Raw genomic sequence first — 27192 nt, 5'->3', positions numbered from 1 at the left:
ACACTTATGATAATAACAATAACCATAATTATAATAATAATGATAAAATAATAATGATAAGCTCCGAGTTGCCCCTTGGCTTAACATTTTTACGCATGGACACGTTTTTACGCGTATGGATACAGTTGTATCAAGCGATACGGGAATGTTAAAGTGTGTTTCTGAATAATGGATAATAGTTCATTTCGCGTACTGGAAACTGCGATCAGAGAGTGGGAAATATTAATCTTAATTGCGAGAAATTTCTTGAAAAGCACTAAACTGATCTATCTGTTTACCTTTCGTTTCCACTGATCATAAAGTTCGTGGAAACATTGGAAACTTAGCAAAAAGTCTTTCCTTTTCCGCACAGTGTCGTGCGTATTTACAAAACACTGTCTTTATGCGCTCATGTAACCATGTTTCTGTTGATGAAGTTGCTCACAAAAACACAAGACCAAGGTGAAATTTTTACAAATATTTTATTCCATGATACACATTTATGACAAAAACATGAATTCCCAAACAAAAGTGAATGATTACAAGTGTACAAATCTATCGCACAGGGATATTGTGTCAACCGACCAAATAAAAGAGGGGGTCTATAAGCAAAAATTTGATGTTATGCAGCGTCTATTAAAGCGGCTAAATGCACATAAGTCTTCACAGGGCTGACATTATATACTGTTACTTTGATTATATACAGACATTTCAGTTGTGTGTGTTGTGTGTGTGCGGAGTGTATTCTATCCGTGCAACTTTCATGTTTATGCAGCAGGACACTTTTCGGCGCATTATTCAAGTACTGGATTATACGGTGATAAAATAAAGTGTCCGTTCCTTTCGTGGAATGTGCGCATACAATACTGAGTTAGGTCTGACCAACACTGTTTTCTGAGAGGTGATCAAAGAGTTCACAGTGATGGATAGGGTGTGGGGATATATACACAGATTTTACTGGCATGAGAAAACGTAGAAATTAATACTTCTTTATTATTTTCACAATACAAGTGTGACATTGCAGGAAAATAATGTTAAAAATATGAGCGCTCCACATGTCACAGGGGGCCAAACTGTGGCTGAAATAATTTGGATTTCTAAGGCTCAACACTCCTGTGGTCAACATGGGGTATAAGTGGGAGAGCTGCGGGGTTTAGCCATCATGCAGTGAAGTCACTCTCAAGTCCATGTAGATTTTTTTAGGTAGTTATGTTGGGTTTAATGGTGCTTCTTCCTCCTTTTTTAACTATTCTTTCTTCTTGTCCTCATCCTTTTCTTCTTCCGCTGCGCCACTGCGTGCTTCCTCCTCCTGAGAGGCTCCTGTCTGTTCACTTCCAGTCACCGTGGAGGTCAGGTTGCTCTCTTTCTTCCATTTCATGCGCCGGTTCTGAAACCAGATTTTGATCTGGCGTTCTGTTAAACAAAGCGCATTGGCGATTTCGATGCGTCTGCGCCTGGTCAGGTAGCGGTTGAAGTGAAACTCCTTCTCCAGCTCGAGTGTTTGGTAGCGAGAGTAGATCTGACGTCCTCTGCGCCTGTCTGTCCCGTAGCCCACTCCTGCTGAGATACAAAGTGGAATGACTAATTTAATCATCTGTAAGGCGACATCTGATTTGACAGTAAAATAAGCATGCTTCTGTCTGTGGTTAAAAAAAATGCTTGGAGACAGTTGAGCACAAGTTTTACCTCATAATCAAAATTCATGCAGAAAAATAAATATATTAATCTGCAAGACTATCTCCAGGGCCATCTTTGCTTTATTATCTAAAATAATAAAAGCATAATAATGCATCTTCAGTCCCTCACGCGTCTCTATTTGTCTCCTAAATCTTCCTTAAAATGAAAGCTGTTTGTTTGCACATGCAAAGGCCCATCTACAGGTCGAGGGGATACAGTAATGTTTTATGGGGCCATAAAAAGTAACTTACTCTCTTGGTAAGACATATCGTAAAAGTGGCCCATTTCCTTAATTTATTTGTCGTAGTAAAACTCACCGCTGTGTGAGTTCATGCGCTGCATCCACGGGTAGATCGGGATGTTGGTTTTCTGCTCCTGCGCTCCTGCTCTTCCTTGATCCAAACTGTACTCTTGAGCAATGTGGCTTTGTGTATTGAGTCCCATGTTAGTTTGTCTGCAGCTGGGGAGCACGTCCTTGTCCTGAAGAAACACGTTTGATCCATACTCGTACTGTGCCCTGCCAGAGCCAAAGACGACATTGTCTTGAGGGGAGTAGAAAGGTGCATATATCCGATTCTGGGTCACAGCGGCACCGTACGACGAAAAATGTCTGACTGTGTCATAGGTGGTGGAGTTCAGGGGGACGTTAGGCAAAACATCTTGACCACCGGATAAATGGCACGAGAGCGACGGGTTTGCGAAATAAGAATTCATACCTTGCTTGTTACCCTCTCACCAAACTCTCCCCACTTCTTTATCGCTCTCTTTTCAATCTCCTTCTCAGTAAATCTCCTTCCCGTCTGTGTCAACCAACCACACCTTTCTCCAAGCTCTTCTTTTTTCTCTCTCCACTTTCTGCCTCTCTAACTGGACGTGGGCTACTTTGAGGATTCAATATTATTAATTTCCAATCTCCGGTTAAGACGCACAAACGCGAGTGTTATAGCCGAGGCTTGGCTCGGTGAGAGACAATATGACAACGTCAGCTGACCGGTCTCCACCAATTGAGAGGCAGGAGTTGAAGAGAAAGTGTAGCTTTTAGCTCAGAGCTTGAACATTAGTGCTAAATGCCGATAAACACGACGTGGAGTTGGAGTGGCACACTGTCTGTGCAGTCGGGATGGATGAGGCTTTTTCTGACTTGAAGTTTTACAGAATGTGGTGTTTGGTGAGGGAAGTGCGGGTGAAAAATGGAGCCAATGTCATTCAGAACAGGAATCACCGTCAAAGCAGGGCGGGTTATTTGCATTATAACACACATGAAGTCAGCTTAAGGAGGTTTTTAGAGAGTGAAATCAACATATCAAGTATGAAATCATTAATCAAAGACAAAGCACACAAAACGCCGTGTGAGTTATTGTGGTTTTGTGTGAGTGATTGCTTGTGAATGTGTGTGTGTAAGTGTGTGTTTCAACGCGTGTGTGTGTGTGTGTGTTTCAGATATCAGTTTTAATTTCACCACTCTACTGCAGAGGTTATCCACAACATCCTCATGCTGTCATCCCACAGGAAGCAGACACAGAGTATAAAACTAAAATGAGTGTTGTCCTCTTTTGTTTATCTCACCGAGTTCTCAACATACTGTTAATGTTTCCATTGTGTATGAATTACTCGGCCTGTGAGCATTTTCCATGCTTTTGCAGAGAACTGGGGGAGGGTGTAGGTGGTTAAGAATGCGTTTATGGTCTCTCTTCTATGAGGGCAATAAAACAAGAGACGTTCCCCAGCTCACCAACAACTATCTCTACAGCAGCAGCAGCAGAGCCATGCGAAACGGGGAGCACAAGTGAAAGCTCTGCACAGTGTAGCAAAGATCTGCGCCCAAGAAGACAATTCCTGACCCCTTTTTTTGATAATTACAACCAGTTATGCGACTGTCCTACGCGACAGACAAAATCCTCCACAGGCCAGCTGAGCCCGGTGTTCACTGAGAGCTGCTAGTCTCAGGTACAGTCTCTTTAACTCACAGCTATGAAAACAGTATGCCTTTGATTTTACGCACACAAGTTAGAGCTGATGAAATGTGTCTCTTTTAAAATGCTTTTGGATGCACATACAAATATCCTCTTCTGCCATGCTCAAATCATTCCTCGACATTCCTTTGGCACACGCAGATGGGAGAGGAACCGATAATTATCTCAGCAGAAAATGACAGGTTCGGAAATTACTTTAGATGTGTTCTGCAAAAATCTTAAAGTGTGTAAGAGCGTGTCTGGGCGAGGCTCAACACTCCAAATTATTTAAAGCAAGCAGACCACAATCTCATCCACTGGGATAAAACATTTTAATATTTTTGTTACAGTTGACGAAAGCGCGTTTTCCTAAGGTGTTAAAAACTAAAACTTCACAAATTAATTTTAACAGTATCATTCACATTTTCCTGCTTTTCGCAACAGACCATAAGAGATCCCAATAAAATAATCAATACAGTTATTGAAAATGTGTGTCCAAACGCAGCCACACCAGCCTATTGGTCCACCTCATTGATTTCCTCGGTGGGGTGAATACTTGCACACTAAACGTGCAACACTGTTTGGCGTGTTGTTTTGGGATCCTGAATAGCCCATAAAAGAGACAAGAACAAAGAGGAGGAAGTAGCTGGTGCAATAAAAGTTTCCCTTCACTTAATTCGTGGCCATATGTGACATCCGCGGAGGTTTGAGGCAAATAAAGCACAAAAGTTTGAGGCTGTGGTGTCTCTCCGTTTTTAGGATGTGGGTTTATTTGTCTTTCTTTTCTCTAAAATTAACGAATCAACTGATAGTGTGGTGCAAATTGGGGGAAACGTCCAATTATTTCATGAAAAATTGTTTATTTGCACAAGGGACATACTTTTCGATTTAGTAAGCGTGAGAAAGTGAGCGCGCCTTATTTCTTTAATAAAAGAAAATTATATTTAAATTTGAATAAAATTTTTAAAAAGCGTAAAGAAAATGTGAAATCTGCGTTTGCTGTTTCTTATGAATTGGAAAAGCTTATGGCGTTAAAAAAACAGGATGACAGCAGATTTTTTTTTTTGTAACAACTTTGATAAGCAGTCCATTTTCAGAATTTACAGCCTTGAAAAAAATGAACTCTAAAATTTTGATTTTTTTATTTTATTTTATTTTATCAAAGGTCATTCAGAGTGAAAACGCGGATTTCCTCTCAATTGTTATTCACAGTCCCCAAGCGACAGAAAAAGAAACCCGGCTGGTCCATAAAGTTAGGGCTGTAAATAAAAGGCTGAACACTAAAGCCAATGTATGGACTGGAGGAGCAGGAATGCAGCAGAGCCTGAGCCAGTGTGCAGAATTAGAAAGGTCAGTCTATCCCTCGTGTTTTAGTGTTTTATTGCGGCCCGTGAGGCAAATCACATTCACGGCTTCTGATGCCGTTTGGTCCACGAGCTTTAGCAGGGAATTATGACAGAGAAGAAGCAAAGAAGCAAAAGGGAAAATCATGAATTATTACATTTGGCTCAGGACAAACTACTAAGCATGGATATTAACATTGAGCGTCCATAACTGATGAATTGTGTGCACTTAAATTTTTAGTTTATGTTATGCTTCCAGATTGATTCGCAAGGAAAACTTTGGATACAAAAAGACCACACACAACAGGATAATAATTTAAATAAGAACTCTTATTATAATTTTATTATTGATTTGAGGCAATTTTCAGTGTTCTAAGTTTAACTGCGATCGTGTTGCGCTGCTTATCACTTTAAACTTTTAATGGTTCTCCTGCGGAAGGCCCAACTTAACCACCCCTGCAGCACAACAGGGCCCGTCTACGTGCACGCTTCTTTTGCGCACGTCTTTAAATCCACATTTATACACAGCAGCACAGCATAGCTCAGTATTAGTTGTAGGGGACCTGTAAAATTTCTACATTATCAGCCATGATTAAAACCACTGCGAGGGAGGAGAAGTGTGCTCAGCCTCTGATGCTTTTTTCCTCTCCCCCGCTCCTAACCTGACTAATAAGGAGTAATTCACATACTAACAATGTAAAGCCCTCTATAAGCACTTTACCATCGCTGGCTGGCCCAATTAATGTCCGGAAGTGTTCGACTTTATGCTCGTTAAGCACTCAGGAAGCTGTTGGCCAATGAGCGCATGTTGATCCACACATCATAAATTAAGACCATTAGAAGGCAAAATTTTGAGCCCTGTCGGGATTTCTAAGTGAGGTTCTAAATGTGGTGACGCAGACAGATTCATGACTGCATGCAGCTTTATGCCAGATTATCTGTGCTTTTAAAACACTGCAGGGTAAAACAATAGACTGTGCTTTTCCCCTCTTATTCTAAACTAAGATTTACCTCACAGCACAAATGGATCGTATTAAACAGAGCCTCTCTGTCTCTCTCTTTCCTCTCTGTCTTTGCAGACGCGGTTTAATGCAGCAAGAAACGAGATGTTACATGAGGGAAAAGCAAACAACGTGCCCAACAGTACGTATTATGACTTCAAAGGCTTTCACAATCAGGCTTGCTCTACATTTTTTAATAATACTGAAAAGTGGGAGAGTGTGTGCAGCTTCAGAGGGAGACACACACACACACAGACATGAAATTACTTTGGAACAACACAAAAGGCACTTTGTCGCAGCGCAGACAATAATAAAACACAGAGGAAGCAGAGCTTTGAAAAAAACAGCCGGCTTTCAACTTCACAGACACACAGATACACAGAGTCTGAGTCACACACACACACACACACACACACACACACACACACACACACACACACACACACACACACACACACACACACACACACACACACACACACACACACAGTGGTATTTATGATGCCTTTGGAAACTTAAGCAATTAGTGAACTACTTTTTCATCTGGTGAGAGGCAAACTAAGGAATCCCCTGTATTTCCTGTATTTAATGTCATGTTTGATGTGTTTTTTCTAAGTTTTCAACCTTAATTTCTCACCAAAACACGCTGCAAGCACGTACACATACGTTTAAGCACGTACAGGTACATTTAAGCACAAATGCTATGCACATAAAGCTGTGCTCCATCCACACATGCTGTCGTTTCTTCTGCAATGTTGAGAAAATTATCTGGATGTTGTCCATATAATCGTGTTTGTCAAAATTTGTCAAGGCTAAGAAAAACAGGAGTGCGTTTTATCATAATTTGGCACCATTGTGTAGAAACTATTCCAATCTGTACACAGTGTTTTATGGATGAAGATATCTGTGATGACTTCTGCTTAAGGCCGTAATAAAATCTCGTACCACCACTCACAGTGTTGTCAGTGATTATGTCACAGGACAGACTCTCACAGCAGTTCACGCTAACTTGAATATCAAACATTTAAACCATTTAAAAAATATATCCCTTATTCGAGCAAACAACAAAAACAACAAATGAGACAGTTGGAAACACTCCTCTGTGTCAGCGCGTGCAGCAGTGTATCAGCTGACATCCGCAGTGGACCTCAGCCGAAAGGCAGTCGCCATAAACAACAAGCCTCAACACCCGCCCACTTCCACATGTAACACCACTCTTCGCTAGGGGGCACTGCTGGGATCCACACTGCGTGTCACAGTGCACATATTGAAGCCTATATGGATCGTATGTTGTGTATGTGTGTGCCTATTTGTGTGTAAGCGCGTGAGTAAAATTGCAAATGTTATCCAAGCTCTTGGCACAGATTGGATATAACAAGTGACGACAAGTATGGAAAGAAGGAATAATTAGAACACATCAGAGAGCTCTGAATGTAATTTGTCACTGCCTGGTCAGAGGGGCCTGTGAGTGATGACAAAGTTTACTATCAGTGGGCGATTTATCACAGCACATTGGCACAGCAGCACGAAAATACTCTGCTAATGTAGGCTAAAGCATCCAATACAAACACAAGCACACACGCAGGTGTATTTCAGGAGGGCAGCCAGGTATAACAGCAGTCAGTGAGGCTACAGGTCAGGTCACGGCTGCACAAAACAGACGCACACACTCTTCTGCATCATCCATCATTCAAGCCACAGCAAACATCAGCCAAACACAACATTAAAAGCACTAGAAATATTAACAGAGATGTGTGAAACCTTACCTTTAGCAGGCTCTCTGTTGTTTGCAGCAGCTAAGGGGGGGTATCAACACAGCACGCATCTCCTGTGCTCCGCTGTCTGCTTCACACCTCGCCGTGTAGGAGCTTCTGCGCGTCGGGGAAAAATCTTTTCAAGCAGCCTTACTCTGTCTCTTTCCTCTTCCACAGACGCGCTTCTATTACCTCCGGGAGGGATAATCGCAGGCAGCAGCGGCTGGTAGAGGCGGCGACTGTCCCCCGAAGATCCCTCTGTCAGGAAGTCGGAGATCGGATGAATATCACACGAAGCAGCGCCAAAAATCACCGTGCAGTGTTTTTTAATATTAGAGATGAAAAGGAAAGAGAAAATGGGTTTCTACGCCCCAGCTTTAGTCTGCTGCTGATACAAGGGAAGGACCAGAGAATAGACAACAGCATAAAGTTCATGTTCATAGAGCGTGTGCCACGTGGCTCGCTGCAGCCAATCGCAGATAGGATTCAGTCGTAAACTTTTATTACTCAGCTGTAAATTTCTCCCTTTAACAACCAGGAATGTTTGCACCCATCTTTTTCACTCTGCTTTTTTCGATTCTACAAAACTAAAAACGGCCACACGGTGTGGAGCAAGAGGCTGAAAATCCCCTATATGTCACAAATGAGACGTGCATGCGTCAGACAGAAATGACAGTTCCCCTGGTGGACAAGCTGTATGCCATGATGTAGTCAAAGCAAACGGGAAATGGGAAATAAAAGTGTGAGAAGGGGAGAGAGGGAGGGGAGGCAGGAAGGATGCAGAAAAGAGACGTCTAATTAAACTTCAATTAGTCTAAACTATACTCCCATGCCTGGATCTACTTCTATCTGACTGGTTCTCTGGGTGGATAACAACTGTGAGAAGATGTCGCGTCTCTGCACACACCAAACATCATTTCCTCCAGGTATATGCGCAAGAAGAAAATTGGGAAATTATTTGACTAAACGCTTGCAAGGTGTCCCAAATGTCTTTTTTTTCCAACTTCAAGGGCGAAAGAAATGTAGTTAAATCATACAAAACACATAACAGAGCAACTATGAAACTTTTTAACAAGGAACCAAAATAAACTGTTACAATTTAATAAAGACTTGTGAGGAAAATTACGCATTCAACATTACGCACAACCAGGTCACACGTCAAAGATAAAAACGAATAATCTCATCTTAGAAGGTCATATCCTTAACTTCAAAACCCCAGACAACATCACAAAGCGCTTCGGAAATTACATTAAACACTGAATTCAGCCATTTTAGAGCTCCAGATAATGAGAGCAATAGAAAAAAACAAGTTATTTCACTGGAGTCTTTGTACGCACCTTTCATCTCGTAAATCCCACTAGAGCAAGGCCTCGAAAACATTAAATTATGACATGTGGTTTGAGTAACGAATAAAACTAATTTCCCAAAGCCAATTATATAAACCAGTGTTTCATACTCGCATGAGATGTGCATGTTGTCCTTGCAGGCCGTGATCTCCACACTGAGCCTCGGCACACACAGACAAAAGAGTCAGAGGCATCCCAGCCGAGCCTTTACACCGCCAATAAACTTTACAGCAGGTACACTAAACTTTATTGGGAATGTCAACGTTGTGGTAAAAGTAGACACACAAGGGTCACATCCGCGTTGGTGAAAAGCTGTGACTTTAGGGACACATCCGGAATTTTCTAAAGACTACACGCACGCAAAGGGAGAAATAAACACCCAGGGTGAAAAGGCTGAGACGCAATAAACCGGCTCATTCAGAAAGATGTGAGACACATTTTAGGGAAAGAAAAAATCTTAAAGAGTAGATCTGCAAAACTTCAATCTACTCCACTTTAACGCAATAAATGTTTTTTTTTTTTAAATGCATAAAATGCTGTGCGAAATGAATGAAATTCAGTTCGATTCAACCTGATTTTCTTTTACAATTAAGAATTTATTGTGATGCACACTCTTAAGATTTTATCCATGTGTAACAGAATGAATGCATCTATGTGTCTATCGTTTATTATTATTATTTTTTAATGAAATTTTATTTTGACAGAAGAAAGAAATATAAAACTGGCGTGTCAATTTAAATTTTTTAAAAAATTACGCTGCTGTTTCCTTTCAAATGTGAAAAAGACAGCACAGTCTCGTTTTGGCAACTATTTCTGAATCCATGACTCAACTTTCAGTGCTGTAAAAAATATCAGGTAGGTTTTTTTTTTTCTTTAACTTTTTTTTTTTTTAAATAAGCTTTATTACAAAATACCATCGCTCGGAGTGGAAGAGTCACACATTGAAGCAGTCTGCACAGTCAACTGTTTGAATATTGTGTTTCTTTACGCACATCAAATGGGATGACATTCAGAATTAACGTGGAAAAAAAAGCAGACTGTACACACCATGCAGGAGACTGAGTAAATGAGGCTGGAACAAGTACAGAGACAACAACACCGCTCATTATTGCATAGTTCAGTTAATGCACTCAAGTTGGAAACAAAAACAAAAACAAATGAAAAAGAAAGAGCAGAGACGCAGTCATGTCGCCCTTCAATTTGCCCCAACATTCCGTGTTCAGGGACTTTAGGCTGGACAGATGTGATGACACGTCTTTACATTTAAGTGGAGTAAAAATAATAATGATAATATTTTTTGAGAATATAATGGACCAGACGCCTGTTTGTTCATTCTTTTATGTGCTACACTACGTTGTGTTTTAATAGTCAAATGTCATTCAGACGCTGGTTCATTTGCACAGTCATAAAAGTAAACAGGACTACAGGAGGAGACACAAGAAACGACCTGCACTTGGGCTGTTTGATCCCTCAGTTCTCACACCAACTTTGACAAAACCGGTTACATGTATGGCCTCAAAATGACTCCCTCGTGTTTTGTTTTATTTATTTATTTTATTCTGTCAGATTATTAACATCCCGCCAGATGTTGTCTTCGTCCCATCTCCAACATCCATTATTCATCCAAAGATTCATTAAGAAAAGCCTCGTGCTTCCCTGTAGAGAGGAAGTTTCTTATTAGGAGGATGAATCAAACACGATGCAGGCTTTGGAGAGTGTGCACGCTGTGAGAGGGATTTCTCATCCTTCCATAAAAGGTAAAGGGATGCATCTGCAAACGCATGTGTGGCGTTTTTTAATGCTGCAAGTTGGAAAGTTTTAAATTGAGAAAACTTTAGTTAAGAGGCTTTTTAATGTGTTTTTTTTTCTATCTAATCTCGCTCCCTGCAACAGCTTTGGAATATTTGAGGCTGAAATCAAAGCATCATCAAAAGGCGAAATTGTTGCATTGGGTCATTTACTCTCTAGATTGTTGTGATTATTTTGTATCAAATATCTTCTAAAAGTGTGAAACTCTGGTTCACATTCAGCCAAAATGTTTCCAGTCGTTTGAGGAAAGTGAGTTGGCACAAAGATGAAGAGAGTGTATATTGCATTGTTTCTTGGTTTGAACATGTATGCGCTTCATTTTTATGAATGTGAGGGGAGGGAAAAGAGGGAGAGGGAGGGGTAATTTCCAAGGCTGCAATAACAATAAAAACAGAAATGATTGTGAGCCATCTTGTTTATTTGTGATTTTACATCAACAATGGCGGGGGGACACACAATTCCGTCTTTCACAGGAGAAAACACCAGGAAACGAGCATATTGTTAACATCAATATATAACAAGACGTACATAAAGATTATATTCAGTGCAAAAACAACTACGCTATATCACCAGCACATCAAAATCAAAGTCTCTCACTTTAAAACTCGTTGTAATTGTAGCAGGTTTGCTCATACACAGTACATGTGCGTTATAGGCAGTTTTAGTTGTTGGGGAGATATAGCTTGCGTTTCAGTCAGAGCGATGCCACAAGTGAGGAATAAAAATTCAGCAAAAAAAGGCAAGGCTCTGAGTTTAGGTAGTGCCGTGGTTACAATCTCAATATTTGAGCTAGATGTCTTCCCAAGACTCACAAATTGTCTTCAACAAGTGTATACTGTATATCGGGTTAAATGCTACATACATAACTTAATCATATAAGGTTGATATAGAACACTTTTTTCAAATTATACCATATGAAATCTCTATATTCAGAAATCTCTATTGCAATTCCCCCAGGTTTTAGGTAGCATCAAAGGATTTCAAACGATTGCATTTCCCTGGTAAATCCTAGAAAAAAGATGTCTGAGGAGCTCATGGCTATATCTTTGCCATCCACGTGAAAACGAGTAAAACAGTAACATTAATAATTAGAATAATAAAATGGTGGTTTAAACAGGGGCTGTTGCAGGCATTGTATCCGCTGCGATGTTTTTTGAACACGTAACTACTAAGTTATAGGCCTACACTTCGCTTACACATGACGTCCATTCTTTTTCACTGTAAGCTATTCATCTATTTACAACAGAGGGTGGCGTTTGTCATGTTTTGATCGTATTTGGCTTTGCTTTTGATACTTTTATTTTTCAAAGCAATGTTGAGATTAAAAAAGAAAAATCAGCTAAGCCATTTTCTGTCTAACATGCGTTTTAATTGAACTCCTTTTCTTATGAAGGAGCGCCAGTTAGTTTTCTGACAGAAAATCTGCGTCTACAGAAATATCCAAATGCAAATGAAGTTAGGATAATGGGAAGGGGGAATTTTGTCTATTTATGACAGCGACATTGGAGGGATTCCCGTCCCCTCTTGACAAAATGAAAGGGTGGTCATAAAGTCGACGCTCTCTGCCTCCTTGTGACTCTTCCTCTGTTTGTGGGACCTCTCTTTTTTCCTCTCTTTTTCAGCCATATAACCATAAAAAGGACCATAAAATCACTCCTTGCTCTCCTCTTCTTTCTCATCCGCTTCTTTCTCCTCGGCCTCTTCCCCTTCACCGTCCTCGTTGCCCTCTTCCTCGGCCTCGGCTTCAGCCTCCCCTCTCTGACCCGGAAACTTGTCTTTGTTGTTCTCTTTTTTCCACTTCATCCTCCTGTTCTGAAACCAGATCTTCACCTGGCGCTCGGTGAGGCTCAGGGCGTGGGACACCTCGATTCTCCTCTTGCGCGTCAGGTAAGGGTTGAAGAGAAACTCCTTCTCCAGTTCCAGAGTTTGATAACGGCTGTAGGTTTGCCTCCCATTCCGTCTTCCAGGGGCTTGAATGAAATAAAGCCAGAGGTTAGCTGGGCTGACCACGGAACCCCATAAAAATAATCATTCAGAGGGCTTATAATTAATTTTTCATTTACTTTCACTCCCCCTGGCATGAATACTAATCGCTCAGCTCCTAAATTCAGCTTCCAGCCTTTCGAAATAAACTGTTTCTGCAGAGAGGGGAAAACATCTATTTATGTGTGTGTTATTGTCTTATAACACATATATCTATAAGTCTTAGCATATAGGATAAATAATTGATAATGAATCCTAAACCTATAAATGATGGCCTCTCAAAAATATCTTTCATTGTTAAAACTATTTTTCAGATCCTTCTACTAGGGTGATCTGGGACTTTTACTTTGGTAAGTATGGGAACGTACAACGACCTTACAATAATTATTTTTCAATGCAAATATTTATCAGTTTATAAATTGTCTGTAACTCCTCTGCTACTTATTACTTTAAACAAAAGCAACGTATTTTATCTTAGATTAGCAGGTTTGTAGACATTAATCTGATCTCCAGGGCCTCTGTACAAGCCAGGTGGAGTTTTTCAGTCACACACACACACACACACACTTGCATATTCACTGAGTGTCACACACATGAGGGAAAAAAAGAGAGGGGACAAGTATAAGAAAAGACAGAGATGGGATAAAGCTACACTGTAGTCTAACAGACGGGCTCTGACTGATGATTAATATCTGTGTGTGTGTGTGTGTGTATGTGTGTGTGTGTATGTGTGTGAGGATAGAAACAGAGCTCACACCTGCGTGGAGTTTATGTAGCCTGATAGCTTTAACAGAATGATCCCTGAATGAAGGAGAGGTCATATCTACATTAAGCCCTTATGATCATGGCTACACGGGTCTCTGGGCCTTGGGGGTCAGATTACCCCCCAAACCCCCTAAAAGCTGATTCTGGAGATTCTGAATCACAGGGACATGTTGTGTTTGAGCTAACTGTCCTGTCACTCATGCATGCTACTTGTGAGTGTATGTGTGGCACCAACATATTTCCAACTGTGACTTATTCATCTTTCCCCCAAGTGCGGTTTGAGTTTGTGAAATATCTTATGTCAACGATAATTGACTTCAAAGAGCTGGTGTCATGAGCTGTGATCTGTAATAGTGCCTTTAAAGGCACTTTAGAAAGCAGCAGCTCAGCCCTGTATGAACATGTGCTGCAGAGACACAACAGCCTGCACTACAGGTTCTATGTGCCCCATCATGTTCCCTCTCTACTTTCGTTTGATAGTGAACACACACTCACACATTCGTGAAATCTTAGCAATATTTAGCACACAACACGTACATACAGGCACACATGCACGCATAAACACACGTGCATGCGCGCGCTGAGCAACACAGAAAGAATAGGAAATAATTGTTTGATTCTGACCGTGGGGTCTCATCCAAGGAAACATAAGACTGGGAGAGGAGTTTTGATTTAAGTGGCCTTGTCCTTCTCCGGGGTTAGAGCTGCTCGACGATTTACAGTCTGGGTATTGCGCTAGGCTTGCGTCTTGCTGGGTACCATAAAGCGTTTGCCTCGGAAGGGCTTCATATCCATAAAATTTCGTCGCGTCTCCGTGGCACGCCAACGCACAGGGGTTTTGCTGGTATCCGGGGTTGGAGATCCCTGTGGTCCCGTGGTGGAAAAAGTCCTGCACATGATGGGACGGGTGCTGAAAGCCCGGTGCGGCTGCCCCAGGTCCGTAAACCAGCGTGTGGCTACGGGCGACGCTTTGTGGAAACCTGCAGTCGTAGTAAGTTGGCTCCAGTGACTCTCCGCCTTTGTACTTAGAAAAAAGAGGGTTAACAAAATAGGAGCTCATGTTTGGTTAGCATCAAGCAGAAAGGACTCTCTCGCGGCAGAATATCTCCTTTAGGATGATGGCAGCCTTTTGTTTAGGGTCCCAACTCGCACAGCGCGCACAGGCAGACAAACCGGAACTAGGAGAAACGCTGCCCCTTTGGACAATCCACGGCAGCTCACTCTCTATGAGCCGTTCCTCTCATCGGGTTTCTCTCGCAGTCGTGAGTGGGGTTTGTTGTTTTTTTTTCTCTCACAGGCTCAAACCCGGCTCATGGTATGCATGTGCGTTTAGCTATAAGCTTAAAGCTGGCTTGCTCGACCGGCACAGTCACAGACGCTTTTCTTTCTTTTTCCTTTTTTTAAAGCTTCCCACCCAACCCACCACCACAGGCACCCCCCTCCTCACCCTCACCCTCCTCCACCACCGCCCCCCACCCCTTCATCTTTCTACGAGCGGTCAGACGTGGGCCCTACGTATATTCCCACCTTGAGAGGAGCTGCACTAATCATAAGCAACAACCTAAGAGGCTTTAAATATGATCAATGCTGTGTTTATCACAAGAGCTTTGTTATACGCTGATCAATGGAGCTGCTGTGTGGAAATGTTGGAATACTGACGCTGTAATACACGAAGTATCCCTCCTGTTATGTGGTTTAAACTCAGCTTGTTATTTTTGCATTAGACAGAGAATATTGACCCATTTTCAGCAGATAAAGCAGTTATGAATTGGTGTTTGCCCTCTCGAGCCCTCATAAAGGTTATACACTAATTTCAGAAAATAGCTGTCCTTTCACGAGCTCCAGGAGGTCAACATGGCATCTAGGAAGTTCAGAAGAATCACAGTGTTGAATAAAACAATACTACAGACATTAAAGCGTGTTAAAATTAAGAATAAGACACAACTGCTCCTCGTGAAAGTTACATCAGGGCCAGAGCGACACACACTTGCACCACGCGCAGTAAAACATCGACACACGCAAATATAAACACGACCTGTGAATACTAGGTGCCACTTACTGACCCCGTAAAACCGACGAGGATACGCAGTAAATCTCCCACATGGAGGAGTTCATAAAATTTTACATTGGATGTTTAGCTGCAATGAGCGCGCGCGCTCAGCTCAGTGCTCATGTGCTCCCTCTCCAAATATGCTCGCGTGCATTTTTGTCTGGTTACTGACGTTTTATTCACATCATCGTAAAATATGAAAGGCACACAGCGCGAATTTATAGAGCTTTCACACTCTATAAATATGCAGATTGCCAATCATTGGTGCACACTTCTGAGGACTTTGAGCTGCTGGTACACAAACTATTGTATCAGATTATTAGGCATTGCAATTAACACGTGCCAAAATATTTTGTCATTATTATTATTATTATTACTATTATTATTATTATTATTATTATTATTATTATTATTATTATTATTATTATTATTATTATTATTTCCGACATAATTGATATTCGACTGTTGTTGTAAGATCCAAGCAATGGGTGTTGAGTTGTTGTTGTAATACTGTTTTTGCTTTTATTGCTGTTATTTGTTGTATTTCTTTTTACGACAGATGTCTATAAATGTAATAAAAGTATAATTTATGTTCCTAAAAGTTGCCTCTGGTTACTGTTTTATTGCACTTTTTTTTTTAGATTTTAATCATTCTTGCATTTAAATTTTCTCACAACACAAAATAAAACAAACCAAGAAATAAATGTATAAACTCAGAACCTGAACACATAATGCCAAACAAGAGTATCTGAATAAAGAAAAAATGTCTGTTTAAAAAAAAAGAATAAAAATTAAAATAGAAATAGGAAAGTAATGTATTATAAAAAAGAACTTAGTAAAACTGCCAAAACATTCCGATAAACACCTGCATATCAGCATTAAGCAAAGAACAAAAAATTGATAAACCTAAACTGCCCACAGGAACGCATTGATAAGACTTTAAATTAACAGCAAAATAAAAGAAAAATAGAAAAAAAGTCTTATTTACGCACACATACCGTGCCAGACACACAAAGCAGCTTGCTACATTCCGGAGCTCTGCTCTGTGGCCGATTACACGAAACGCAGCGGATGACCATATCTGTCATTTTGTCATCGATAGGTTACTCTTCATTTTACAGCCAAGCCACAGAGCAGTAAAAACAGCCCTTTAACACACACATCCAGCTCAAAACGTGGACCAACAGCGTCATCTAGTGTTGAGGTTTGACCCTAGATCTGACACTATCCACCAATCAGAGACAACTGTGATGTGAGACACTCTCCACATTTGTTCTAACCTTGCGTGTAACCACTCCTGTAAATTCAATAAAGCTGATTTAGAGGAGCAATATACGAATTGCAATTTCTACAAGATGTGTAACTACATACCTTCATGATTTTATCTTTTCCTGAAACGTTGGCAAAGTTGTTGTGGTGGATTTTATTTTTCTCACACTGGCGCTATCTGCTCTTATAAGAGATAGCAGTGCTCTGCAGCACTCATATTCATGCACAATAATTATTGACTTTTTCCATTTAACTGCAAGCTAATAGCCCACTCCTGTGATGAAGTGCAGGGGGGCTGCGGCTGGCCCATCAGGCCACAGTCCCCCTCACCGGTGCGCATGACTCTCCTTTGAACGCGTCCAGCAGCAGCGTCCATTAAAACCATAAAGTAATTTAGCCCAGACGTCTAGCCAGTCAGTCGAGTTTGCTTTGTTGGTCTGCATTTGAGACAAACAGCCGAGCTCCAACAGGGGCTGTAAAACTGGCATTTTTGTCCGAGCTGGGCGGAAATGCACTGGATTGGGCTTTGAAATTACAGCATCCTGTCCGTATTGTTTGCCACCACAAAAAGGCAATTTAGGCCGATCTCAGGAAACAAACGCGAGACATGGGAAATGGTCTTTCACTTTAAGCTCAGATGTTCAAATTTAGTCGCACACCCTGATCGCCGCTGGGATGTAGAAGGCAGGCTATAAAATTAGCAAAGCAATTATATCACGAAGATAATTAATTTGGGGAAAAAACAACTAAATTTACCCCTCACATGAAAAGGATCTTTCAGATGTATTAGGCGCACTGACGCGTAAATTTCTTTTATTTATTTATTTATTTTTTGTACAACAGATTCGTGTCATGGTACGATTAAATAAATTACGCACGTGGCTCATGAAATTTTTCCTTTTTAGGATATTTAATCCAGCCTCAGTGTTTCATTTTCATACTACCTCAGCTATGTCGTGTCACTAACAATTAGTACACTTGAAACAGGATTGGGAGGGCTATGTGACAAGTGAGAAATAAAATTTTCTTTCGTAACAGAACAATTACGCGTCCGCTTATTTGGTGTGTACACACGAATATCCTGTAGTAATTACTGTAATTGTAAGTGGATCATACTTTTATGAGACGAATGCAGACACCCGTGTAAATAAATGCAGAGAAAAATCATTTCATTTTTGTTTTGTTGGATTCTAAACTGCACGAACAACGTGATGTCTTCCACCTCAACGCATTTGTAGCTCTTTAGGCCTCAGCTGAGGAATGCTAGTCGCCCACAACATATACCACTGAGGATGAATAGTAGAGGCTTCATTAGTTTAAAAAGAACCATTTGATTGCAACACGTAGCTGATATTGATTTGGTAACTCCATATCCCTCTGGTTTTTAAATCAAGAGAACAGTTTGGCTGATATTGACCAAGCTTGTGTTTATCTGACCCTTACTGCGCAGCTTTGAGCTCATTACTTAAATGCGTTCGCTCGCAAACACGATATAAAGTGAGGAAGAATAAATACAGAATACAAGCACGTAGTGATAATGTTTGTATTTATATCTACAGTCTATAGTTAAACTTGCTACAATCAAAAAAAGGAAGAAATACACAAATACAGCAACAGCTATCACAAAATACAAGACAGATGAGTCCAAGCGCAGATGATCTGTTTCTGTACAAAATACTACACCTGCACGACAACGTACAAAGGAAATTAAACATAAGATAACATTCACATCATAAATTATGGGTTTGTGAAATTAAACAGAATTCAAGTATTCTCTTTCTTCAGACAGTTTCAACTTGTCCAAACTGCAACTTGCACCATTTCTCTCGCAAAAGGAAAACAAAAACAAAAACAAAAGTTATTCCGAAGTGAAAGTAGAATGTAATTATCTCCTCTGAAGTTTGTTTTTCTGTCTTGAACACATCACTGTGCCCTGGAAAATAACAACAATCAGCAACGAACAGTCTTAGAGTTAGAAGATTAATACAAAATCCAACAAAGTGATAAATATTTAGAGAAGGAGTGTTTTGGTACATCTGTGCTGTCCATGTTTCTAGTGGTTATTAGTTTTGTTTTCACACTGCTGCAGTCCATATTATTGTTCTTTGCTGTCGCTCTTTTCTTTGTTCATTTTCTTCATCTTCATTCGCCGGTTCTGAAACCAGATTTTGACCTGTCTCTCGGTCAGATTCAGGACTCTCGCGACCTCGAACCGGCGGTCTCTCGTAAGGTACATATTGAACAAAAACTCCTTTTCCAGTTCCAGAGTCTGGTACTTTGTGTAAGGACACCGCTTCTTCCTTGTGGAGCGGGCGTGTATCCAATTTGCCACTGGGTTGTCTGCAAAAACAGAAAACATTAGAATTTAAACAATAATAACAGAAAATAAGATAAATAAAAAAATAAATGTCAAATATAAACTTAAATAAGTAACTCCTGGGTACTTTGAATTTAGCTTTTGAATTGAGTTTTTACTACATTGAAAAAGAAGTGTAAACAGCATCAGACCATAAACACTTTTTATATCATGTTGACATTTGGCTGAAACATTTAAGGGAATGAATCTTTGCATCAGGCCATCTAACACTGCACTGATTTGCTTCCTTGTCCCCTTAACTTGTGAGTAACACCGTCGTAAAATACTCAATGCGCTTATTCACTTTATTGGCCCATAAAATGGCCCGTGGTTCAAGCCTTTACAGGTCCGTGGTGAAAGTCCTCGAGTATGTCCCTACATTCCTCAAGTTGGCTGCTAGAGTCATGTGAATTTGTTTTGGACACAGAGATGAGAGGAAAATTATAATATGGAGCTATATACAACACTATCTACTCGTTGTGGCATAGCTGAATCTTGTGTTTTATAGCTTGGGATCAAACAGGGTTAAAATGTGGCTTTTCTGTAGCAGCAGGCCCACAAATAAAAAAGGAAACAGGACATAGGGCGGCTTATGTGAGCTTCTTGTGCCGTAAGTAAAGCACGGGGTCAAAACATGCTCGTAAAAATGCGTCATAACGCATCTACTGGTTAATATGATTTCATGTTTTGACAATTAAAAGGAAAACCACATGTGTCTTTAACGTCCAAATTCAACGTCCTACTGTAGGTTTGAGTCCAGGTTTATAACCCTGCCTGGGTTTATAGCCCCAATATTAGCCTGGTAGCGTTTGTCTTTTATAGTTCCCAAAGCTTTCCTTCAGGCAGAGGCTATCTGAGTCTGAGCTGAAAGAGGGAGTTAAACTGAATATAATTACACTTTAGATGCAGGGACGTAGAAATGCCTCTGAACCGGTTTTACACAATCCCAAAACCAAACTCCCACCCGGCTGTAAACGGAGCTTGAACTTACTCGGATCTAGCTCCGGCTTCTCGTCTTTATGTTTCCCTGAAGCCAGCAGCTCCGACTCGGGCGAGGGGACATTCTGCAGCGTCTTGTCCCGCATGTCTGTGGATGAGCAGTACAGATAATCCGTATAGGTCCGTCCGCTGGAGCCCAGACACTCTCCGGCTCTGTGCTCCTGGAAAGCGTCGGGCTTAAGCCCATAGTGCCTGCCGTTCCCCGGGTAGCCATGGAAAGGCACCGCGCCTGATATCGGCTCCAGCCATGAACGCATATACCTCGAGTCTGTGCCTAAGTGAGGTTGATGACTGTACGGATGGTAAACCACTGAAGACTGGGAGTGGACAGGGGCCCAGGAGGTGGAGAAGACGGGAGGCTTGGGTGCGAAGCTGCAGGAAGGATAGTCAGCACACTCCGGTACTAGAGACGGAGGACGAGGGCCAGCTGGGTGAGAACCGGGAGCCGAGAAGCGAGTTGTAGCAAGGACATCCTCGTTTTCATGGTTGATCAGAGAGTCCACATAATAATTAGTTATGGGACCCGTGGTCGACATGTTGAAGCTTCCACGACTCTTTTACATGCATCCGATTATTATATGGAGTGTATGTGTACTTTTTTTATCTAGCCATAGAACAATCAAGGCAGGTAATTATTTCTCAACGCTTCCTCCGCTCCTATTGGCTGCCTCGTTGACACGTGATTATATTTACCCCCACAAAAATTGTACAGTGGATCAATGCGCCGCTTATCCTGGGATACCAATGCACATAAATGGGATTAAAGAATACACTCTTTTGCTTTTCTCGTCGACTTACAGAGGTAACGTCTACAACATGTTTTCTTGAAGATAAAATGTGCGTCTGTAGAGCTGATACAGGATCCGTGTAGGCGCAGTGCAGCCTTGCGCACATTACGTTTTAAACCGAGAGGGGAACTATTTGATGGTGTAATCAATCTCTGTCTGGTAAAATCTAGCGTAGCCCCAGTTATTGCTGTGGATAGTGTTACAACATTTAAGCGTTTATTGGATTGCTGACACCTCTTATCTTTATCAATCCAGCAACAAATTTGATAAAGTGAGGGTTTTATAACTTCCTGCGCAGGGCTGTTCATTTCTAATCACAGATAGAAGCTATAAGCAGCGGCTTCTTGAGGAGGAGACATGAGAAGGAAGGTTTAAAAATACAGGTTGCAGGATACATCAACAATAAAGTTTGCACAGCTTTAACGAGCGCGCAACAGAGCAAATATTCTGTAAATGGGATCTGCGGAGATAGGCGAGGAGGGGATTCAAATTCTTGACAAGCACCCCACTACAGCGGGCTATATTCGGCTAGTGGCCGTTCATGTTTTTATGCCCATCAATAAATTTTAACGAGGACCATTTGATTGTTCATAAACGTGTCGTTAATAAGGCTGCATCCGAGTTCCTCGCTCGACATAACAACCACCAGCGCCGCTGAAAGCAAGAGAAACAATTCCTGTCAGAAAGAAAAAAAGGAGCCAAGGACAGAAGAGAAGAGACTGCAAGTCGAGGAGGTAAAAAGATTTGCTAAAAAGGATAAATGCATGACTATCTTCAAAAAAGACAAAGCATTTGCTCCAATGGCAAGCCTTGAAGTAAGTAATACTGTGTAGCTTGTTGAAGAGCAGTCAGTGAAAAAAAAAAAGTCTCCAGGGAAGTACAAATAGATATTAATTAAAAATTTAAAAAACAACAAAGAAATCAGCAGTGTCACAGAGAGCACATCTTAGACCATCTGGAAATTAAATGTAAGTTTAATGCTCGCACGCAGAGGATGAAATGCATGACATGTCTCTCGTACATTCATAACAGTGAAGTGGTGGAAAGATACAACAAGAAATGGATAATGAGTATGTGGATGCGGATGTGTATTAAGTTCTGTTTTTATATATGTATGTGTGTGTGTGTGGGGGGGGGGGGGGGGGGGGGGTACAGTCACCTTTCATTGTGTGTTATCTGCGTTGATGCACGTTATTGCTCTTATGAATGAAAGGTTATTTAATTATTTTAACTTTGGTCAAGAGAAAAAAAAACAAGATTAATGATTTTTATTAGTCTGAAATCAGAGGATGGAGTGAAAATTAACAACCTCTTGTGCTTTCTTTGCAGCATGTAAGTGCTAAATCGACGCTGTAGTTATTAGCCGAGTTACGCTGAAGTTGACTATAGCCTACAGTTTGTGTTCACCACAGAATGTCAAGTACTAAAAAGGTGATTATATATGGAAAATAAAATGAGAATTTTTCAAAAAATAATTAATAAAGTGATATTTATGCCCATTTTACATGTGGTTGAGGAAAATAAAAAACAGTCAATGCCTCTACAGTTGCTGAGCCCCAGTGATCAAATTGCGTCATAGTTGGCTTCTATTCTCCTTTAGTTAAATTAAATTCTTCCACATGGAAATTAACTACAGCACTTGAAAATATCGAGTAACTAACTGAAAACTGAGTACATCACAGTGTGCACCTTTACAGGAAGTGTGATTTTTCTCATGGCTGCTGAGTTCAGATTCAACCATGAAATTTAAAAGGCCAGACGCCAGACCTTAACCCGGATAATGCCAAACGGTATCCTGGTGTGTGTGTAAGACAGTGTGTGTGTGTGTGTGTGTGTGTGTGCATGTGTGTTGATGAATGCACAAGTCTGCGCTGGGCCAAAATACTTCCCCACATGTTCAAAGAATGAAGGCGTTTGCTAAATTTAGCATATCTTTAACGTGATAGATTTAAATGTGTGTGTGTGTGTGTGTGTGTGTGTGTGTGTGTGTGTGTGTGTGTGTGTGTGTGTGTGTGTGTGTGTGTGTGTGTGTGGTGCAGGTTGAAGGTCTGGGCCCGTTTATTCTGCTGCTGCCATTAAAACTGAATGAAAAAGTGCTCAGTGCGACTTTATTACCATAACATATGGCCATATAAATACATGATGTAGCTTCTATCTCTGTCCACATTTATCCAGTGAGTGATCATGAATGTTGTCGGTGTGCACGTGCGACAGTGTCTGTGTCTTCCAGGGTTCCGTGCGCAAATCTGTGTGTACATCATTAAAACGTGAGTTTCCCTTTATAAAGTACATTTTTATTTTGTGTATCCATGTTTGCTTAATAAAGGTGATTAAACAATCAAAATATTCCTGTTTTATTTTTGTATTTGTGATCTCTTCTGTCTAATAGAGCGTTAGAGGGACTTAATTTGAGATCAGAATAGCTCTTTCATTACCAAATTCAATTCTCGTGTTGTCTCTATTCTCTTTCTAAACAGAGTAAAGTATACACAAATATGGAAATAAAGTCTGGAAAGGGAAAAAAAAAACAGCAATAAAGCAGGCTGTTGAGATAGGAATGGGGCAACGGAAACTAAACTATTGGGTTAGTCTGCTGTAAGATGGGCTGTTTGTCCGACTACACAGACGTTTAGGTCAAAAACGCAGATTGAAAACCTTGCGACAAAACGTCATTTTTTACCTATACTACTTTAAATAACATACAGCCTTTTATTTCCACAGTTCGTGGACGAACAAAAAACTATTCCGCAGGCTAACATCTACTCAACCGGCCAGTGATGATTACAAATAGAATTACATTTGGTGTTATCAGTGGGGATGGCTCAAGCACGTAAACTTCTTCGTCCATGCTTTTAAAAAGAACAAATGAGCGTAAAATCCAAAAAGTCAGTTCATGAAGGATGATACATTAACCAGGCATGCAGACCAAGGCCGGCATTATCATATCTGAAGACAACAGCGTCTGCTTTGAAGAAAATGCGTTTACGACCAGTCTCAAAATGCAGCTTTTTAACAGTAACATGTAAGAGCAGTAGATGATATGCAGGCCAGGCCTGGATTAGCTGGCGCTGCAGCACGGTGTTGTCACTTCAGATTAGGACGGAATTATCGGCAAGTGAAATTTCTTCCAGATCCTCACATATATCCTCATACCATTGTGACAAAATGGTGTTAAATTGCTAAATGTAAAGACCAACAACTTGCTTGTATGTTAAAAAAAAAAATCTGGTGAAACCGTATCAATTAATAAACACTAGAATGACAGGTTGCAGGTTAGTCCTCATTAGAAAGCAAAAAGCAGAGGGGGCGTCTGATCAAGATTGAATACCTTCTGCGCATGTTCAGGTAAACATGATTCATCTTCATCCGCACTGTTTATTTGTGCTTCCATCAACACAACTAGTGTGCGTCAATTTCAGGGTGGATAAAAAAAAAAAAAAGGGCTACAAGAGCTCTGTGTTGTTCTCAGATTTCCTTTTTTACACACGCAAATTGACACTCGGTGGCTTAAGCGTAGGCTAGTGTTTAGGTGAAGGCATAATGTTTAATTTGTGCCATCTGATCCAAACCAAACTTAAATCAAAGGCTCATCTTTGTGGGATTGAAACCGCACTGCATGTGGTTGAAAACTACAGGAATACTGGAAAACTAACGTCTGAATTATCTCATTTTAAGAACAGACAAAGCCAAGGGGAAGAGTCGGTGTACAAACTGTCCACAAAAAGGCCTCTAATTGAACCGTTTAACCAATCTGCAGCTTATTACCCAGTTCCAAGATAGTCGTATTTGTCTCAGAATTCAGATCCTTCACCCCATACTTATCCCCAGTTTTCGGATAACAAAAATACATCAGTTTCAACGCAAAAATGCACGAGACTTGTCTGAACAATAATAAAAACATCGATCATACACAATGACGCTAGGGGGTTTTAGCGTTATCCACATAAACCGCAAAAAAATACCTCTTGAATCATGACCAACACCACTGGAATCAAAAATAAAACACAATGCATTTTTAAATCCTTGACATCGTCATTGGGAGAGCCGGCCAGATTTAAGTCCAGCTTTAAGGAATCAAACACATCTAATTAAAAGGTTTCGGTGCAAAAGTATGATGCACAATCTGAGCACACAAATAAAGCTTAAACATAAAGTTTAAATCTGAGTTTCAGTGTATTTTATGCAAAGTAAAAAAAAAAAAAAAAAGTAGCCTATTGATGTATCGCTTTCTCTTTTTGTATTTATCCCCTCATTTGAAAATAACTATTTCAAATTTAACACAAGGTCACCTTGCCCTCAATCTCAACAGAAAAGAATAATTTTTTAAAAAGAGGAAAAAAAAAACAGAAAGAAAAGCCGTGAGCATAGTTTCTTCATGTCTGATCATGCCAGCTCTAACACTTCTCGAGTTGTCCAAAGGAAGTGTGTGTGGGTGTGTGTGTGAAGCCTTCAGTTCCTGTGCGCCACTACAAAGTGAAATAAATTGTTTTATGTGTATATGGTTTTAGGGTGAATCTGCGCGGCTCTCGGGGCTGTTTCCAGCGCTGTAAAGTCTTTGTCAGTGATGCATTCCAAGGAAGACACTCATTCACTGAGCTGAATGAAAGTGACTTTGGATTCCAGACTGTCTCTTGCAGTTCGCACCACTGCCAAAGGAGGGGGGGGGGGGGTGGAAAAACAAAGGGAGGGAAATAGTGACCAGTATAAACACTGGACCCACTTGCAAGACCTAAAGTCTTAAACATAAACTAATGCTTTACAGAAGCTCTTTTTGATTCATTATCTGAGGTGAGTTGATGAAAAATCTTATCAATTAACTGGGTTATATTTAGAAAAAAAAAAAGACCTTTGATAAAAGAAATGACCGGATAAAGCAAGACTTTAATTTGGGTGAATTAGGATTTTGGATTTTGATGGTCATTTGCTCACATGAAGTTACTGGAAATCACACATCAGCAAGTCTCTTAATTATCCAATGCAACTCGACACCATTTTGGATAAATAGTGAGAAAAGCTAGATTCAACGAAGATATATAAAGTTCTCAGTGAACTCCAAATCCAACGTGACTTGTGTCTTTATTTGTCAACTGACGGCAGAATTATCCTCAAAATTCTAATATTAAAATAAACGCACTTTGAAATTAGACGCTAACGAGCCTGGGGCAAGATTTTATCTTGAAGGTTTTTTCAAGTTTTATTTCCTCAAAGAGGATTGGTTTATTTTTACTTTATTTTTTATTTTATTTTATTTAATTTTTTTACGTATTTTTCAGAGTTTGACATAATACTGTCAAAATACAACTTCGTGGGATTTAATATCATGAGTGTTGGTGTAAATATCTTTATGTGTGAGGAAATAATGCTCTTCAAATCAAACTATATCTGAGATTTTCGGCAAATAATATTTGTATTTAAATTAAATTTACTTTAAAATTTAAAAATGAAAGCAAGTTGCACCACGTTGCGAGTTCCAGTGCGTTATGGAACAAAACAATTCCATTAGATGTGAATTAAATTGTACAGGACAGGGAAAAAACAGCACATCTCCCATCATTAAAACGTCAATACGCATCCATCTCCTGTTATAGATCCAAATGCACTGGTCAGATAAATTAATGAGTCCAATCATGACACTATCTGTCCATACATCTGTCCTTTCAGACCATCATGAGCAGCTGTCAGACGCAACACAACGCCGTCTAAAACTTTACCCCATGTTGTTTACAACCCATTCTCTCTGTGAGAGCATCAGAGCTTTTTACAGCCCGCCACAAACAACAGCAAAGAAAGAAAACGTCTCTGTCCAAGGCATTGCAGCTCAGTTCATTTACAATGCCATTTGCGGAGACCTGACTAGGGGGGTAATTCAGCGGAAATTGTGCCCTTGATGAAGACGAACTGACGTAATCAAGGCAGTTTCTTGTTGCCGAGCCAGGATGCCAACCCCAACAACATGAAACTACCTAAACCACGCTTCAGCTTCGCGCAAAAGGGGTTAAAATCCAAGGAAAGGAGAATGCATGCAAAAAAAGCCAAGTGAGGATTTACCCTTTCCAGCAGAGAGACAGAAAGAAAAGGCGAGTACAACAGCATGTCAACACTGTCTTATATGAGTGCACCA

The 27192-nt window shown here is 40.5% G+C and overlaps 4 protein-coding genes across 6 annotated transcripts in view; all 4 read right to left on the bottom strand.

The window, feature by feature from the left end:
• Positions 1-27192, bottom strand: part of hoxc10a (homeobox C10a) — a 126960-nt gene that overhangs the window by 6976 nt on the left and 92792 nt on the right. Inside the window, exon 3 of the mRNA XM_074681927.1 lies at positions 7719-7964. The gene's annotated coding sequence lies outside the window, so the exon portion shown is untranslated. The remainder of the gene's footprint in view (positions 1-7718; positions 7965-27192) is intronic.
• On the bottom strand, positions 1178-2370 carry LOC141799585 (homeobox protein Hox-C6a). 3 transcript variants are annotated; one of them, XM_074681865.1, is made up of 2 exons: positions 1974-2370; positions 1178-1539 (listed from the first exon to the last, which is right to left on the bottom strand). In XM_074681865.1, the coding sequence occupies exons 1-2, from the start codon at positions 2368-2370 to the stop codon at positions 1226-1228; spliced, it is 711 nt and encodes a 236-aa protein (XP_074537966.1). In that variant the 3' UTR covers positions 1178-1225. The 3 variants fall into 3 exon arrangements, with proteins under 3 accessions (XP_074537966.1, XP_074537967.1, XP_074537969.1); XM_074681866.1 differs by having other exon boundaries at positions 1178-1536; XM_074681868.1 differs by having other exon boundaries at positions 1178-1536; positions 1977-2370.
• On the bottom strand, positions 12371-14678 carry hoxc8a (homeobox C8a). Its single transcript, XM_074681929.1, has 2 exons — positions 14234-14678; positions 12371-12831 (listed from the first exon to the last, which is right to left on the bottom strand). Exons 1-2 carry the CDS (start codon positions 14667-14669, stop codon positions 12512-12514), a joined length of 756 nt encoding a protein of 251 aa, XP_074538030.1. The 5' UTR covers positions 14670-14678; the 3' UTR covers positions 12371-12511.
• Positions 18953-20828, bottom strand: hoxc9a (homeobox C9a). The gene is made up of 2 exons (XM_074681931.1): positions 20276-20828; positions 18953-19268 (listed from the first exon to the last, which is right to left on the bottom strand). Exons 1-2 carry the CDS (start codon positions 20817-20819, stop codon positions 19024-19026), a joined length of 789 nt encoding a protein of 262 aa, XP_074538032.1. The 5' UTR covers positions 20820-20828; the 3' UTR covers positions 18953-19023.

The sequence above is a fragment of the Halichoeres trimaculatus genome, unplaced genomic scaffold, assembly GCF_033239565.1.
Source record: "Halichoeres trimaculatus isolate MK-OKI-2021-1 unplaced genomic scaffold, fHalTri1.1 fHalTri1_scaffold_11, whole genome shotgun sequence".
In the NCBI taxonomy this organism is placed as follows: Eukaryota; Metazoa; Chordata; class Actinopteri; order Labriformes; family Labridae; genus Halichoeres; species Halichoeres trimaculatus.
This window is presented reverse-complemented; position numbering and strand designations above follow the sequence as displayed.